Source organism: Gymnoscopelus microlampas, assembly GCF_963454915.1.
Source record: "Gymnoscopelus microlampas genome assembly, chromosome: 21".
In the NCBI taxonomy this organism is placed as follows: domain Eukaryota; kingdom Metazoa; phylum Chordata; class Actinopteri; order Myctophiformes; family Myctophidae; genus Gymnoscopelus; species Gymnoscopelus microlampas.
Genome location: NC_139958.1, coordinates 44,540,271 through 44,557,439, shown reverse-complemented (window position 1 = coordinate 44,557,439; position 17,169 = coordinate 44,540,271). Strand labels below are relative to the sequence as shown.

Below are 17,169 nucleotides of genomic sequence, written 5' to 3'. Positions count from 1 at the left end.
ATGAACAACCATTAGTTAAACAATCATGACACTTGTCTTTTAATAGACAACATGGAAGAGGATTCTGTAGCTTGTGGCTTAAGGTGCTTCATCTGTGGTGGTCCTGAGACTGAGATTCAAAAGTCACCCAAAAAGGCTATGCACATTTTTTGTCTTATTCTGAGAGTGTGGATGATGCAGCATTAATCAGAAGACTTCATGAGGACTGGAAAAACTGAGATGACCCCAAACTAAGATACCATTTGGAATGCAAAACCGAGCTATACAGTCGTGCAAGAAGTACAGTATATCCACTGGATATCGTACGTTTTTTTTCATTGTGATGAAAGTTGCCACTTGCAGATTTCAATCCTATTCTATGTTGTGAGTGACATCATAATTTAATAAAAACTTTAAACATAATCTATTCTTTAGAGCAAGATGAGCAAGTCCAACGGCCAGACAGGAAGAAAAGACGCAGGGCATTGTCTGGGTCAAGTAGTTCAAGTGCTAGCTGGCACACTTGATCTACCATAATACTTGCATCCTTTGCAATGAAGGTATCAATGTTGGCACATTGAAAAGAAACCCTGGTAAGTCTTTTGTATGTAAAATTGAAATGAATTTTGATAATTGTTTTTCTTACCCTAACCCTAACCCTCATTGTAGGCTTCCACTCAAAGTCAAATAATTTAATCATGCACATACTGTATGTGGCTACCTTTTATCCAGACAGAGCTTGGCAGTTGTATCGTGCACCTGATAATGTCTACCAGGGCCGACTGAAAAGGAGTTTGATGCAGAGAGCAAAGCGACGAGGTGATGACTGGGGACTTGAAGTCGCTGGTCGCCTGGTGGCAGAAGAGGCAGTATATCATATTCGATGCAGAAGAGACTTTGAGAACCCTGTTACAAAGTCTGAGGTAACATTATATGGATACACAATACAGCTGTACAATACAACTCACATTTCTTATCCTGAGGGAAGAAATATAATTTTTAATGGTGAAACTTTTGACTTCAAAATAATTTATTCTGCAAGATTGATATGGGTCCAGGAATGAGGGGGACTAATAATGGATAAGAAATGTGACCAGCGACTTCAAGTCCCCAGTCATCACCTCGTGGCTTTGCTCTCTGCATCAAACTCCTTTTCAGTCGGCCCTGGTAGACATTATCAGGTGCACGATACAACTGCCAAGCTCTGTCTGGATAAAAGGTAGCCACATACAGTATGTGCATGATTAAATTATTTGACTTTGAGTGGAAGCCTACAATGAGGAGCAAGAAAAACAATTATCAAAATGAATTTCAATTTTACATACAAAAGACTTACCAGGGTTTCTTTTCAATGTGCCAACATTGATACCTTCATTGCAAAGGATGCAAGTATTATGGTAGATCAAGTGTGCCAGCTAGCACTTGAACTACTTGACCCAGACAATGCCCTGCGTCTTTTCTTCCTGTCTGGCCGTTGGACTTGCTCATCTTGCTCTAAAGAATAGATTATGTTTAAAGTTTTTATTAAATTATGATGTCACTCACAACATAGAATAGGATTGAAATCTGCAAGTGGCAACTTTCATCACAATGAAAAAAAAACGTACGATATGAAGTGGATATACTGTACTTCTTGCACGACTGTATAGCTCGGTTTTGCATTCCAAATGGTATCTTAGTTTGGGGTCATCTCAGTTTTTCCAGTCCTCATGAAGTCTTCTGATTAATGCTGCATCATCCACACTCTCAGAATAAGACAAAAAATGTGCATAGCCTTTTTTGGTGACTTTTGAATCTCAGTCTCAGGACCACCACAGATGAAGCACCTTAACTTTGAAGTCGTTTTTGTTTGTCATAAGTGAACACACCATGTTGAACATAAAGCTTTATTATTGACAAAATTAACATTTGGTGAGCGGGAGTGTTGCATCCTGGCAAATATGTCTGGACGATTTTAAGGTACGGTAGTTTATCTACTTTTTGGCATTTATTTTCCTCTGCTGGCAAAACTTTTGATTACTGTGAATTTAGATGTCAATTTTCTCTAGCCTATTGCTTACAATGAACAACCATTAGTTAAACAATCATGACACTTGTCTTTTAATAGACAACATGGAAGAGGATTCTGTAGCTTGTGGCTTAAGGTGCTTCATCTGTGGTGGTCCTGAGACTGAGATTCAAAAGTCACCCAAAAAGGCTATGCACATTTTTTGTCTTATTCTGAGAGTGTGGATGATGCAGCATTAATCAGAAGACTTCATGAGGACTGGAAAAACTGAGATGACCCCAAACTAAGATACCATTTGGAATGCAAAACCGAGCTATACAGTCGTGCAAGAAGTACAGTATATCCACTGGATATCGTACGTTTTTTTTCATTGTGATGAAAGTTGCCACTTGCAGATTTCAATCCTATTCTATGTTGTGAGTGACATCATAATTTAATAAAAACTTTAAACATAATCTATTCTTTAGAGCAAGATGAGCAAGTCCAACGGCCAGACAGGAAGAAAAGACGCAGGGCATTGTCTGGGTCAAGTAGTTCAAGTGCTAGCTGGCACACTTGATCTACCATAATACTTGCATCCTTTGCAATGAAGGTATCAATGTTGGCACATTGAAAAGAAACCCTGGTAAGTCTTTTGTATGTAAAATTGAAATGAATTTTGATAATTGTTTTTCTTACCCTAACCCTAACCCTCATTGTAGGCTTCCACTCAAAGTCAAATAATTTAATCATGCACATACTGTATGTGGCTACCTTTTATCCAGACAGAGCTTGGCAGTTGTATCGTGCACCTGATAATGTCTACCAGGGCCGACTGAAAAGGAGTTTGATGCAGAGAGCAAAGCGACGAGGTGATGACTGGGGACTTGAAGTCGCTGGTCGCCTGGTGGCAGAAGAGGCAGTATATCATATTCGATGCAGAAGAGACTTTGAGAACCCTGTTACAAAGTCTGAGGTAACATTATATGGATACACAATACAGCTGTACAATACAACTCACATTTCTTATCCTGAGGGAAGAAATATAATTTTTAATGGTGAAACTTTTGACTTCAAAATAATTTATTCTGCAAGATTGATATGGGTCCAGGAATGAGGGGGACTAATAATGGATAAGAAATGTGACCAGCGACTTCAAGTCCCCAGTCATCACCTCGTGGCTTTGCTCTCTGCATCAAACTCCTTTTCAGTCGGCCCTGGTAGACATTATCAGGTGCACGATACAACTGCCAAGCTCTGTCTGGATAAAAGGTAGCCACATACAGTATGTGCATGATTAAATTATTTGACTTTGAGTGGAAGCCTACAATGAGGAGCAAGAAAAACAATTATCAAAATGAATTTCAATTTTACATACAAAAGACTTACCAGGGTTTCTTTTCAATGTGCCAACATTGATACCTTCATTGCAAAGGATGCAAGTATTATGGTAGATCAAGTGTGCCAGCTAGCACTTGAACTACTTGACCCAGACAATGCCCTGCGTCTTTTCTTCCTGTCTGGCCGTTGGACTTGCTCATCTTGCTCTAAAGAATAGATTATGTTTAAAGTTTTTATTAAATTATGATGTCACTCACAACATAGAATAGGATTGAAATCTGCAAGTGGCAACTTTCATCACAATGAAAAAAAAACGTACGATATGAAGTGGATATACTGTACTTCTTGCACGACTGTATAGCTCGGTTTTGCATTCCAAATGGTATCTTAGTTTGGGGTCATCTCAGTTTTTCCAGTCCTCATGAAGTCTTCTGATTAATGCTGCATCATCCACACTCTCAGAATAAGACAAAAAATGTGCATAGCCTTTTTTGGTGACTTTTGAATCTCAGTCTCAGGACCACCACAGATGAAGCACCTTAACTTTGAAGTCGTTTTTGTTTGTCATAAGTGAACACACCATGTTGAACATAAAGCTTTATTATTGACAAAATTAACATTTGGTGAGAAAGTGATCTTAAGACTTCAGAGTGTAAAGTAGACATTCTGCTTATACAATTATATGTTTGTAGAGGTTTAAAGCTCTGAAATGCGATATTTCACCTAGATACATTCACTACCAATGCAAGCCTTCAGTCCTACATTTGTGAGTAAATGGTCGAGTAGCACCACCTAGTGGAGGAGACAGAGATGTTCCACTAGGAGGCATAAACATACAACACTGCATAGCCTGTTATGCTGACTCTCTGCTTGACATTATGATTACTTTGAGATCTTACAAACAAAACCACAAATATGCATGTGTGTTATTAAACCCACAAGCGCAAAGTAATATTGTGTAAACTAGAGAGAACATGAAGCATCAATGTCTGTAGCAAGACTTGTACATTTCATTCATCAAAAGACAAAAACAAAACAAAACAAAACAAATATGTTTCCATTATGCTCTTATTTTTTTCATGTAATGTGCAATGAAATCACCAACAAAGTAAGTATTGACATCCAAAATACAGAATAGACTTGGACCATGCTGCGTTAGACGGTTTTCTTCAGAATACTGTAGGTAGGACACTGATTTAATTAATGCAATAATTCCAATAATATGTATACATAAGCATAGATGCCATGGCAGATTAGCAGCCCATTAGTTTACTATGTGTTTCTGGTAATATTATTCACCGTTCATTATGCATGGTCAAAAATAAAGTTTGATGAAAATGTCCATCACAAGCTGGCATGGTGATGAAGCAAGAGTGTTGAGAGTTGAGTAGCCTCATATTACACAAATAGTAGTGAAGAACTGTGCAAAAACTCAACTTATTTGTCCAGTGTCGACACTGCAAGAGGTGCACACAACTCACAAGTGTGTAGTAATTCTAACCCAGTGATTCTCAACCTTTTGAATTTCAAGAACCCCCAGTTTGGAATGCATTAGAACACGGACACCCCATTTGATAACATCATCTCTGGGGACCCCCTATCTACACTGTGAAAATCCTCAGAGTTACAGACCCGCAAGGGTCCATTTGGTTCCATTTGTACACTCTCAGAGTTATATTTGATTCCATTTGTACACTCTCAGTGGCCCCTTTTCCACCAAAATAACTTTGGTTCTAGATTCTTGGAACCTTTCTAGATTCTTGGAACCTTTTGCTTTCACGGAACCGGCCGTGAACTGGCTTGTGTTTCCACCAGTTTTAAGCAGAAACATAGTGACAGGGGGCGGCAGAGCTGAATGGTTAGAATGCCGGAATCCCCGATAGCCCCAAGTTCGATCCCAGGCCTGGCCAGAGATGTGTTGATTATGACCGGTCGAAAGTGTTTCTTTCACAAAAGAAATTCAATGGCAGTTACAGTTTGCCTTTTATTACGAAATGATCATTTTTCGCTTGCTTTTGCCATTGTTTATATCGCACCTGCATCTTCCAACCTGTAGAATAAGTGACACGCCCGCTTTGGTTCCCACTTCAGGGCAAGAAAAGTATTTTTTGGTTCCATTTCCAAGAAACTTTTAGGGTTCTGAAAAATTCATTTTCAGTGGAAACACTCTGAACGGAACCGGTTCAACCTCGGTGGAAAAGGGGCCTACAGAGTTATACAAGCGTACATTTGGCATAACTATCAATCATTTAGCTGGGGGGGACCCCCTGGAACATGAAAGGTGGAAACCCCCCTCCCCCCAGGACCACTGGACCCCCACATCGAGAACCACTGTTCCGTTCAAAAAGGGTCAACGGAATCCCTCACACCAGAAGCTTCTTATACTGGCTTTTAAGGCCTTCGGCAGAGCTGGCCTTTTTGCAGCTGCTGGACTTGAGGCTGGACTTAAAGATAGTCCTGGAGCTGGTGCTCCTGGACGAGTCGTACGATGAGTGGACGCCGCTCTTCCCGCCGGCGTCCGACCCCGCCCGGCACCCCAGCGCGCTGGCGAGCTGCCTCTGGCACTGCGAGGAGCCAAAGTAGTACACCAATGGGTCCAGGCAGCAGCTGACGCTGCCCACGCACATGAACACGAGGTATACGGCGTAGGAGCCGTCAGGGACGTGTTGGCCGCCGATTAGCTGCAGGTAGTGGACCAGCAGCAGGACGTTGGACGGCGTGAAGCACGCCACGAACAGCACCAGCACGGTCAGTGCCATCACCACGGCTCGGGCCTTCCGGCGGGAGCGACCGGTGACGCCTTGAGGGATCCTGTGTTGAAGGAGGAGGAGTGATAAGTTTCATTTAGCACAGTGCTAGGGGCCCCAAGAAAAGAAGATTTGTATTAAAAATGTCTATTCTACATTTGTATAGCCAAAGTATCAAATGTGGTTAAAGTGGTTAAAATGATAGGCTCTATGCACATATTATCACTTCCTTCACAGGTGAGACTAATGAAGGCTCTGTTCCATTTAGTGAAGCACATTGGTTTCCACGACCCCCATAACTCTGAGAGTGTACAAATGGAACCAAATGGACCCTTACGGGTCCATTTGGTTCCATTTGTACACTCTCAGAGTTACACACCCGTAAGGGGCCATTTGGAAGCCCATGAGGGTCCCTGGACCCCAACTGTAGACCCAGTGGTGTAACAGAGTGTTTCCAGCAGTGAGCCAACATGCAACAATATCAGCACCCTGACTCTGTGTGACCAGAATGGAACAGAGCCTTCATTAGTATCATTGGTAACACCTGTGCATTTCTTCATAATATGGCTGCTGTGAATAGAGCCTATTGTGACACTATATTAACTAATTTAGCTGGGGACCCCCTGGAACCCCTCAAGGACCCCTGGGGGTCCCCAGACGCCACTTTGAGACCTACTGATTCGGGTCGAATCAGTCCCAAAAAATCTTCCTTTTTATTATTAGAAAGGAAAGAAGAAAATAGTGCACATAGCTGATCTACAAGCTCACAACACGGCACATCGCGACACATTGTGAGCTTGTACGTCTTCTATCTTCACTGCTTTTGTGCTACACACTAGTGTGATGAAGCAGGGCATAAATTTGCGAAAAAAAACTACGAGTTGAAATATGGAGATATGAGGTTTCTGCCCGACAGAAACGATATGATACATACGAATACAAGAACGCTCGCGCGTAAAACTATGCCTAAACCTAACCTTATTCCTAAACATTACCCCAGTAAAACTATGCCTAAGCCTAAACATATTCCTAACCTTATCCTCAGTCAAAACTAATAGGGGCACACTCAAACACTTTCACTTTCTAAAATGTTTCACTAATATAAAAAATAGCAGATCTATGACATTATGCATGCTTTTGCCAGACATGTTTTATGGGTGTAAGTAAAATATTGCCCCAAAAGGAGCCTGCATTCTAACGTCACATGTCTAATGACTCAGTCAGTTTACTTTACAATGACAGTGACACATTTGTATTTGCGCTGAAGATCTTTCAGTAAATACTTGAATCTATCTTGTGTTTGGCCTTTTTCCTATAAACTAAACATCACTCTGCCTCCAGCTCAGTGGCCTAGTGCAGTGGTTCTCAACATGTGGGTCGGGACCCACATCATTTTTTTTTTGCGGGGGGTGGGTGGGTGGGGGTCCCCTCAGATGACAGTTAAGTGACAACTCTAATGACTTAAAAAGGTCTTTAACCTTTTTAATACTTAAAAAACATTACTTCATCAAAAGTAATCAACAAACGATATCATAAAAAGTGGTCAAACATTGGCCAAATTGTCAAATAATATAAGAAATAGGCAAAAAATAGCCGATCTACAAGCTCACAACGCCTCGCAATGCGAGATATTCATACAACACGAGATATTTAGACGTGGAACCGAGTCAAACAAAATGTAACGCCTTAATTCCTACATTCCAAGTAATCGTCAGGGTGGGGGTCCCCAGTTCAAATATGATTCTTTTGGGGGTTCGCGGCTTGAAAAGGTTGAAAACCACTCTGCCCCACAAAGCCAAAGTGCAGTAACTACAGGGGAAAAAATGTAAATGTTTTTTTTTTATTCAAGTGATTCAAAGTGATTCAGTATTGTATTGATACTGTTACTTAAGTAAAACATTTGAGTGCTTTTTCCACCACTGCTAATTGGTAAGACTAAAGTCTTCCTCACCTGCTCAGCGTCCAGATGACGCGTGCGTAGCACACAACGGTGACGACCAGAGGGAGGAAGAAGAGACCGCAGCACAGAACGCAGAAGTAGATCATGTAGAAGTTCCTCAGCTCGTCTAATTTCAGAACATCATGACAGGTGGTGATGCCCATCTCCTTAGAACACACAGGCACAAACCACTTTAAACGCTGGATAGTCAAATAATGTCTTAACCCATTAAGATCTGAGGCCTCGTCTAAAAAAAATCTGAATGCTAACAATCTTTCGGAAAAAAATATAAAGAAATAATTTTCACGATTTTTCAAAAATAGCAGATCTACAAGCTCATAGTGCGGCACTCGGTGCCGCGCTATGAGCTTGTATATCTGCTATTTTTGAATAGCCACTTTAATCTAAAGTGACACAAATGCGTTCCAGGTCAAATAACACACACAAAAACATGTCACTGTTGTCTGTGACTGTCGGGCAAAAACCTCTTATCTTGAGTTTTGTAGATCTGCTACTTTTGCTGTATTGATGTAGTTGCACTATGAATTGAGTACATGGGGACCCCATTTGAAGCAAGCTTTTAGGCTTTCATGGGCTTTTTAATCCTATTTAGCTGACCTTGTATTTAAACTGTACTTTCATGTGCTTTTTTTCTGCAAACTTCTAAATAAAGTATTCAATCAAATCAATCAGTAACAGTTTTGGACGTTTTCACTCGCTAGAGACCATATGCTATAATTTGCCATTTTCCCAAATCAGTGGTTCTCGAACTTTTTCATGTCAAGGACCCCCAAATGTATTTGGCGAAGGACCCCATCAGAAAATATTTGGTGACAAAGACCCCCAAACAAGATTTGTATTGTTGAAATGTTTCACAAATATCCCACATTTTCCCAAACATTTCTAGATTGGTTTTAAAATAGCCAATCTACAAGCTCACAGCGTGAATTGCTTCAACTCTGAGAGTGTACAAATGGAAATGGAACCAAATGGACCCGTAGGGGTCCATTTGGTTCCATTTGTACACTCTCAGAGTTACAGACCCGCAAGGGTCCATTTGGTTAACTGTCAATGATTTTACTGGGGGTCCTCTGACCTCACTTTGAGAACCACTGACTTACATCATCAATAATGTACATTTAAACATAACTGTTGTTGATGCTACTAAGCAATTAATGTTGCTAATGTTACTCCTTTAATATTGTTCTTGCTCTTGCATCGTTTTTAGTGGGCAAGTGCAATTTTAGTGGGTAAGTGCATTGCTTTATTTGCGCCATAGGTATTATGTAGTGTTTTATGTAGTGTTTAGGTGTAATTTATTTTGCCGTGACCAGGACCTGCGTAACTCATTTTGTTCTGTACCTGTATAGAATGACAATACAACTCCTTGAACCTTGAACCTTGAACCTAATAGCCAATTATGTTTAAGCTCTCAAAATGATTTGAGTGTTTTTGTGTCTAACTGCTACAGAGGCTGAATGGGTTAAATATCAGAGGTTCCTCATCTGTTGCCTTACCTCTAGGTGCACGGTCTGCTGGTTGAGCACCAGGGGCACGGACCCCCCCAGAGCCAGGATCCACATGAGCGTACAGGCCGCCACGGCGTTCTGAGGCCTCCTCCACACCAGAGAGTCTATGGGATAGACCACAGCCAGCAGGCGGTCCACGGCGATGCACGTGATGAGCAGCACAGAGCAGTACCTGGACACAGAGAGTCAGTTAAGTCTTAGCCTGAGGATGCAGAGATTCAATGAAGTCCTAGCTTGAGGACGCAGAGATTAAATTTAACCCTAGCCTGAGGACACAGAGATTGAATGTAACCATAGCCTGAGGAAACATAGATTAAATTAATCCCTAGCCTGAGGACGCAGAGATTAAATGAAATCCTAGCCTGAGGACAAAGATATTAAAATCAAATTCTGGGGGAACATTAGCCCAAAAAATGCACAACTACAAGCTCACAACGTGACTCCACACAACGTGTTGTGAGCTTGTAGATCTACAATGTTTTGGCAAATACATTTGCTGTTGACAGAACAAAATCTGTCCAAGTACAGCTATAACTCAGATCTGTTTCACTAAGACTATGGAGGGTTTAAGTGGTTAACCATCTATGTATGACATTAAATAAATCAAAAAAAAAAAACCCATTACATGTTACAGTAGAAGGCCGCGGTCACAATGCGACACATCACCGGCCCAAACACCCAGTCGTTGCCGTTGAAGTGGTAGGCCATCTTGAACGGCAGCAGCGCGGCGAACAGCAGGTCGGCGCAGGCCAGATTCAGCATATAGATCACCGCCGGTTTCATGGGCCGGATCCTCCGGGCGAAGGCGACGACGGCGACGGCGTTGAGGGGGACGCTGACCAGACAGACCAGCGCGTAGAAGGACGGCATGACGACGGTGGACAGGGGACTGCGGAGGAACCTCCTGACCTCGTCTGAGATTTTCTGCACAAGCTTGGTCGTGCTTTGAGAGCCGTTGACGGTCGATTCCGGGCTCGCAGCCCCGCTTGCGCCTTTTGAGCCGTTGGTGACGTCCGGTCTGTCCGCCACAGACCTGATGACGTCTTCGCCCAGAACTTCCTCCAGGTCTAGAGGTTCATATGTGGTGTGCGGATCTACTGGGACCAACTCCAGTTGCAGAGCAAAGGTCTTAGGTACAACGGCACTGCCTGGGGGGGGGGCAATTAAGAAATGTAAGTGTCATTTTCCTTATTCAAACATAGCATAACTTCACTGTCGGGCATAAACCTTGTTGCTCCATATTTCAACTTGTTATGTTGTTTCCATAAATTAATACCTATATACTTCTTTGTGCAAAAGTGGTAGTCCACACAAAAGTAGCAAAAGTAGACGATCTACAAGCTCACAAAGTGTCACATTGCGGATCGGTGTGAGCTTGTAGATGTGCTATTAGATGTGGATTTTTGACAAGTTAAAGTGATTAAGTGTGTGTTTTTTTTTATACTGAACCAATGAAAAGTATTGAGAAGAGCTTTTGACTAAATAATAACTACACTGGATCACATTGGAACACAGGTTCTTTTCACCATTTCCTGAAAAGTAACAGTTTTGGACATACAAGGTTTCCACCCGACAGCGAGGACAACTAAATCACGTAGTTACAGTAAATGCATGCTTGTTTTTCAGTTGACATGGTATACAGAAGAGTTCACCTAGGGAAGTCTGGGCATCTTTTTTTTTCTCCTTAAAACTGGGCACTAGAGAAGGATTTTGGGGGGAAGACTGGACACTAGTTCAGTTGCGTCACTGACACATTTTATTCCAAAAGGCCACATCATTAACAAGTTGTAAGAGTCAGTGGCGGCATACCATAATGATTACTTTGAAATATACAGGCTATTTGATATGTATTTTAAAGTACCAAGCCAACGAGGTAAATATTATAGCCTATAGTTAATGACTAGTCAAATTTAACTTGATTCAATTGGGTTTAAAATTGTGTTTTTTTTAATATATGGTGCCTTTATCCAATTCACTTATAATGGACATTACATTCACACACCGACGGCACCGACGCACGCACGCACGCACACATGCACGCGTGCGCACACACACACACACACACACACACACACACACACACACACACACACACACACACACACACACACACACACACACACACACACACACACAGTGTAAGAGTGTACAAAGAGTGTACATGTATACACTCAGAGTTACAGATTCTTAAGGGTCCAGTTGTTTCTCACAGTAAATTATCAATCATTTTCGTAGGGACCCCGTGCAACCACCTCAAGGACCCCTCTTTGACAACCACTGTAGGCTACCCAGAAGCCCCAGTGCCCACTCTGTTTTGGTGCACAGATTGACCAAGTGCCCACAATGGTTTGGTAACCACTGCATCCTACAACATACAACATTGTGGGCACTGCCCACTGTATCCGTATCTATCGACAGATTGTCTATTTGTACATGTGTGTCAAATGTATAGGCCTTGTTGTCTGGATATAATCCAGATTTGTTATTATAAAGGCCATTGGTTCTCAAAGTGGGGTCCGGGGACCCCTAGGATTTATTGAGGGGGTTCCAGGGGGTCTCCAGCAAAAGTAGTTAATATAGCATCACAATCATTTTAACCACTTCATCCATTTATACATTGGCTATTCAAAAATAGCCAATGTATAAAAAATTTTGAACAAAAAAACCCCCAAAAAAACAAAAACAAGAATCTTCTATTCTGGGGGTCACTGGCACAAAACGTTTTCAGATTGGGGTCCGTGGCCAAATAGGCTACATATCAATCTACAAGCTACAGTATGTATGTTTAGTTGAGTTAGTTTAGATAGTTTATATCGATCCTCATCGACAGTATCATTAAACATTACATACTGTAGTTTCTCGTTGATCGAAAAGGTATGTAGGCTGAAGCTCAAAGCTTATTTATGCCTATCCTTTATATGTAATTCTGTTTAACAGAGAGCCAGTTGCAATGCAATGATCGTAATGAGCAGACACTCAACATTATTCCGTAGTTACATCCAAGACTACCATTCACTATCTATAACCCCTTATTAAACAGTATACAACACTACCATATTATACCCTCAATCCAATTAAATAGTTATTACATATGTATTACACCGAATAGATACATTGTGTATGGCTAATAGACTTACCGTTATGTATTGCAGCCGAGGCAGCCTGCGCACACAGGAGAACAAACATGACGTTTTTAGCAAACATTGTTCTTTCCAGGTAGGGCTTTGATTGTAGTAAATCCTGCCTCCCAGAACAGAGAGAGAAATTAAAAGCAGTTTTTTTCCCAGTCTATTAACAATAACGTATGTATCTTCTCTTGCTTTCCTATGCTGTTTGCAGCCTGTTCTCCTCTACAAGTTCAACACAACTATGACTCCCACTCAGCCGCCCAGCGGAAAACTGTCTGCAAAAGGGAAGCCCCCCTTCTCAGGCCCCCACTGTCCTGTCACCCCCCCCCCCCCCCCCCCCCCCCCCCCCCCCGATGACGCACACACACACACACACACACACACACACACACACACACACACACACACACACACACACACACAGTGGGAGCACATTCCTGTCCTGTGATGTCAGTCCTCAGACGGTCCAATCAAACACACTGTTGAGATGCTATCTACACCATCCAGTCTGTTCACATGAGTGAAGTCATGTTTAAGTCCAAAAATTATATAATAATAGAAAACATACAGAATGATGTCATATTTCACAAATTACCGCCAAGGTCTACATTGTCAGTGAGGAAATTTGACTTCATAGTTGTCCAGTTTAAAATGTTTTTTTCTCCAGAACGGAATGTTGTTGAAGTAGTAGGGTGAGCATAATTTTCAAAAAACAAAACCGGGACCCTTATATCATTTAAATCTGATTTGTTTTGAAAGAAAAAAACTTACAACATGCCGCAATGTGACGCACTGTGAGCTTCTAAATCTATTTTTGCTACTTTTGACAATTTCTAAGTAATTTCTTTGAATTTTTATTTGAATTTTCAGCTGGTGTTTTCATCAGGATGGGGGACAATTATTTGAGCACTTAGCACACCTAGTGACAGCACCATTCAACAGCACAGAACATGATAAACATCTATGTAAGCACGCAAAACAAGTGTCGCTATTTTAACTGAGGTGAAAACCGGGACCATTTGGTGGTGAGTGTTGTGTTTTACAGTCTAACAAAGGTTTCCCTTTCTTTTCATGTTTGAAGAGAACATATTTTGATCATTATATTATATTATATTAGATATTGTAGATTATGATAATATTGAGGTTGTAATGCAGTAAAAAGAAAATGTCACTTAAACTCTTAGGGTTTTAGTATAGGTTAAATAAAAAAAGATGAAATGCAGTAATAAAATACTGTGTTTTAATGTATGATATTCAATGTAAATAATGCTTGGGAAATCAATAATCTCTGGTAGCTTTATTTTTCCTAGTAAATACCGGTCTATATCTATCGGTCAGATAATTACATCAATAAACGGAGGAAGGAAACGTGTTAATAGTAGTATTTGGGTTTATTTCAGAGAAGAGATCTTACAAGCGTCGGAAATGCATGGTTCCAGATATATTCCTCTGACGTTAAAACAGAGATACAGAGTAATTATACACATAACATGGGGTAACGCCTTTCGTCATCATGTTATGTCTTGAAAGGCTCAGTTTCGTCAACTCGGACTGCGAAGTGTGACCCTGGACGATCAACCATCGTTCTCGGCAAAGATATGCCAGGGAACCCCATAAGAGAAGACTTTTATGGCTATGGCAGTGATTCTGAACCATTTTGATTTCAAGGACCCCCAGTTTGATATGAATTAGGCATTTGAAAACCCATTTGAAACCATCTTGATCTCTGGGACCCTCAATCTACACTGTAGTATCATCATTGTTAATTGATCGTACAAATAGTAAGTAACTCTCTGAGTTACCGACACATAAGGGTCCATTTGGTTCCTAACTAAACTACCAATCATTTGGCTGGGGACCCCCTGGAACCCCGTCAAGGACCCCTGGGGGTCCCTGGACCCCAGTTTGAGAACCAGTGATTAGATTATGATGACGATCATATAGACTCTATGATCATTATGACTATGAGGAACGGGCATAGGGAGGAGTCGAGGCGGAGCCTAGCTACCAGTGACGTATTTCGGCAGCCATCTTAGGTAGCTTATATCAACAACAATATTGACAGTTACTCACAACGTGTCCTGAACGCACAGTCTGTGTAAAGTCTACAACACATTAAAGGACAGAAGATGGACCGGGCAATGCGTGACAGAGATATACCATACAGAGAGAAGCTGAACGTGGATGCAAAGGCACGCTACCTGGAAAAAACGACCGAACTGGGTGGATTCGATCCATATGAACACACAGAGTGGGACACACTGACGGTGACGGAGGATTATGATCAGCTACCACCACTGACAGAAGTCAGCATTTATCAGTATCTTGTTTGTGGAATGAGCTTTTGCACCCTTGAAGATTTTAACAACCGCAGATCGATGGACTGTCATAATCGTTTTACAGTGGGCTGGGTTGGTCATCTCCAAATGTACATAGTAAACACTGAGTACATCGTCGTCCAAACAGAGGTGGGTCAAACGTTGAAAACGTTTTTGCTAATGTCAGTCACTTAACCATGTGTTTAAAAAAAATACTTGTATTACATACTATCATTAAGTGTGCACTCCTGACAAAACACAACGGTCCAGCCAAACATACTGTACTGTTGTTTATGTAGTAGGCTAGCTACATGTAGTGAGCCATGGGTTGCTATTTTGAGTCTTGTGTTTTAGCGATTTTTTTTGGAGTGATGCTTAATTAAGGTTTTGAGCCTATCAGGCTTCGAAGCCTTATTACATCTCTACACTTTCATTATTCTTCCGCCGGTTTTGGCATTTCTGGCCTAACCGCGTGGTCACTTTTTATGAAATTCGGCAATATGGTAGAGGGCTATGCCAAACGGCGAAAACCCGAAACTCACAACCATTGGCCAAAGGGTGGCGCTGTAGCACTCAATTGAAATATGCCAACTTTGAACAGGTACAACTCATGCCTTGTTTGACCCACAGCCATGAAACTTCGATGCACACATGCGTCTCCTCATGCCTAACAACTTTCACTGTTTGACTTTTGACCTCTGACCTTTAGATCTCCCACCATTTTGAATTCTATGAAAAGCAGTAAAAAGCAGTAAAAGTCCATAGCTTTCTGGGATCTTTGAGCAATCTGCACGAAACTGTCTACACATGAACTTTGGACCAATGCCGACAAACGTGAGCAAGCGGATTTTCCATAAGTGAAAACGTTAAGCTTTTATAAGCCAATGAAAATTGCAGTTTTATGACAATTATTCATCTGCCCCTAACACATACATGCAGACTCACATTTGTTTGACACTTTGCAATATTGTAGAGGGTCATTCCAAGTATCACTGAAACCAATCTTACTCCAATTGGTCAAAGGGGGGCGCTATAGCAATTTTTTGAAAATGCAAACTTTAAACAGGCAAAAGTCATGCCTCGTTTGGCCGACAGCCGTTAAACCTGCTTACACATGTGCCTTGACTCATGAGGAACACATGTATCACTTTGACCAGTAAGCTCTGCCCTTAGATTGTCTGCAATTTTGAGCAGTTTGAAAAACATTTAAGTCCAGGATTTCTGAGCAATTTGCGTGAAACTGTGTCAAATAAATGTTTGAGGCCCTTTTTCACAGGTTCAGGTGTGTTGGTTCAATAGCTTGATCGCTTAATCATCTGCCTTGAAACCACAGGGTTGCCGGTTCGAATCCCACCTCATGTAGACTTCATTATAATTGCATTGCACACAACATGACTGTATCAATGAATACATGTGCAATTGTTAAAGATGACGAGAAATGCATACTTGAAAGTAGTTATTTTCAATGTATGACGTACTTCATTCGCCCTTTTGTTTTGTTTTGTTGGATTCTCCTTTCTCGCTGTCTGATGCTGTGGATTCAATAGCTCCACCAGTAGACTGTGAGCCTCATGTGCCGAATGTCCCTGTTTCAAATCCCACTGATTACAGTTTACATTTAAATTGCATTGTACAAAACATGACCCTGTTAATTCAGACATGTGCAATTTTTAAACAATAACATGAAATGCTTTTTTGAGAGTAGTTGTTTTTTATGTATGACATACTTTCTTGTGAAAATAGCCGATCTACAATCTCACAACTTTTCAGATAGCAACGCGTTGTGAGCTTGTAGGTCGACTATTTTCACTAGTTTCCATTCCGAAATATATTGAGCAGTTTGAAAAACATTTAAACCAGGGATTTCTGAGCAATTTGCATGAAACTGTGTCAAATAAATGTGTCAGGCCCTTTTTCACAGGTTCAGGTGTGTTGGTTCAATAGCTTGATCGCTTAATCATCTGCCTTGAAACCACAGGGTTGCTGGTTCGAATCCCACCTCATGTAGACTTCATTATAATTGCATTGCACACAACATGACTGTATCAATGAATGCATGTGCAATTGTTAAAGATAACGAGAAATGCATACTTGAAAGTAGTTATTTTCAATGTATGACGTACTTCATTCGCCTTTTTGTTTTGTTTTATTAGATTCTCCTTTCTCACTGTCTGATGCTGTGGATTCAATAGCGTGTGAGC

The 17,169-nt window shown here is 41.2% G+C and overlaps 2 protein-coding genes across 2 annotated transcripts in view; one reads left to right on the top strand and one right to left on the bottom strand.

Annotated features, from left to right (window-relative positions):
• LOC311037002 (secretory carrier-associated membrane protein 1-like) overlaps positions 1-5,305 on the top strand; it is a 302,700-nt gene extending 297,395 nt beyond the window's left edge. The window contains exon 10 of the transcript XR_014599909.1: positions 4,980-5,305. The gene's annotated coding sequence lies outside the window, so the exon portion shown is untranslated. The remainder of the gene's footprint in view (positions 1-4,979) is intronic.
• Positions 3,892-12,894, bottom strand: LOC311036999 (proteinase-activated receptor 1-like). The gene is made up of 5 exons (XM_084046028.1): positions 12,660-12,894; positions 10,148-10,670; positions 9,511-9,694; positions 8,006-8,160; positions 3,892-6,118 (listed from the first exon to the last, which is right to left on the bottom strand). The coding sequence occupies exons 1-5, from the start codon at positions 12,724-12,726 to the stop codon at positions 5,671-5,673; spliced, it is 1,377 nt and encodes a 458-aa protein (XP_083902154.1). The 5' UTR covers positions 12,727-12,894; the 3' UTR covers positions 3,892-5,670.
• Positions 12,895-17,169: the final 4,275 nt, after the last annotated feature.

Bases quoted from the DNA above. Each gene is read 5' to 3' on its own strand.
- LOC311036999 (XM_084046028.1), bottom strand. From the start codon at position 12,726: ATGTTTGCTAAAAACGTCATGTTTGTTCTCCTGTGTGCGCAGGCTGCC. The intron at 9,695-10,147 runs GTAATGGGTTTT...CTCTGTGTCCAG, and splicing joins GCGGCCTTCTACTGTAACAT to GTACTGCTCTGTGCTGCTCA. The intron at 8,161-9,510 runs GTAAGGCAACAG...GTGTGTTCTAAG, and splicing joins AGCAGACCGTGCACCTAGAG to GAGATGGGCATCACCACCTG.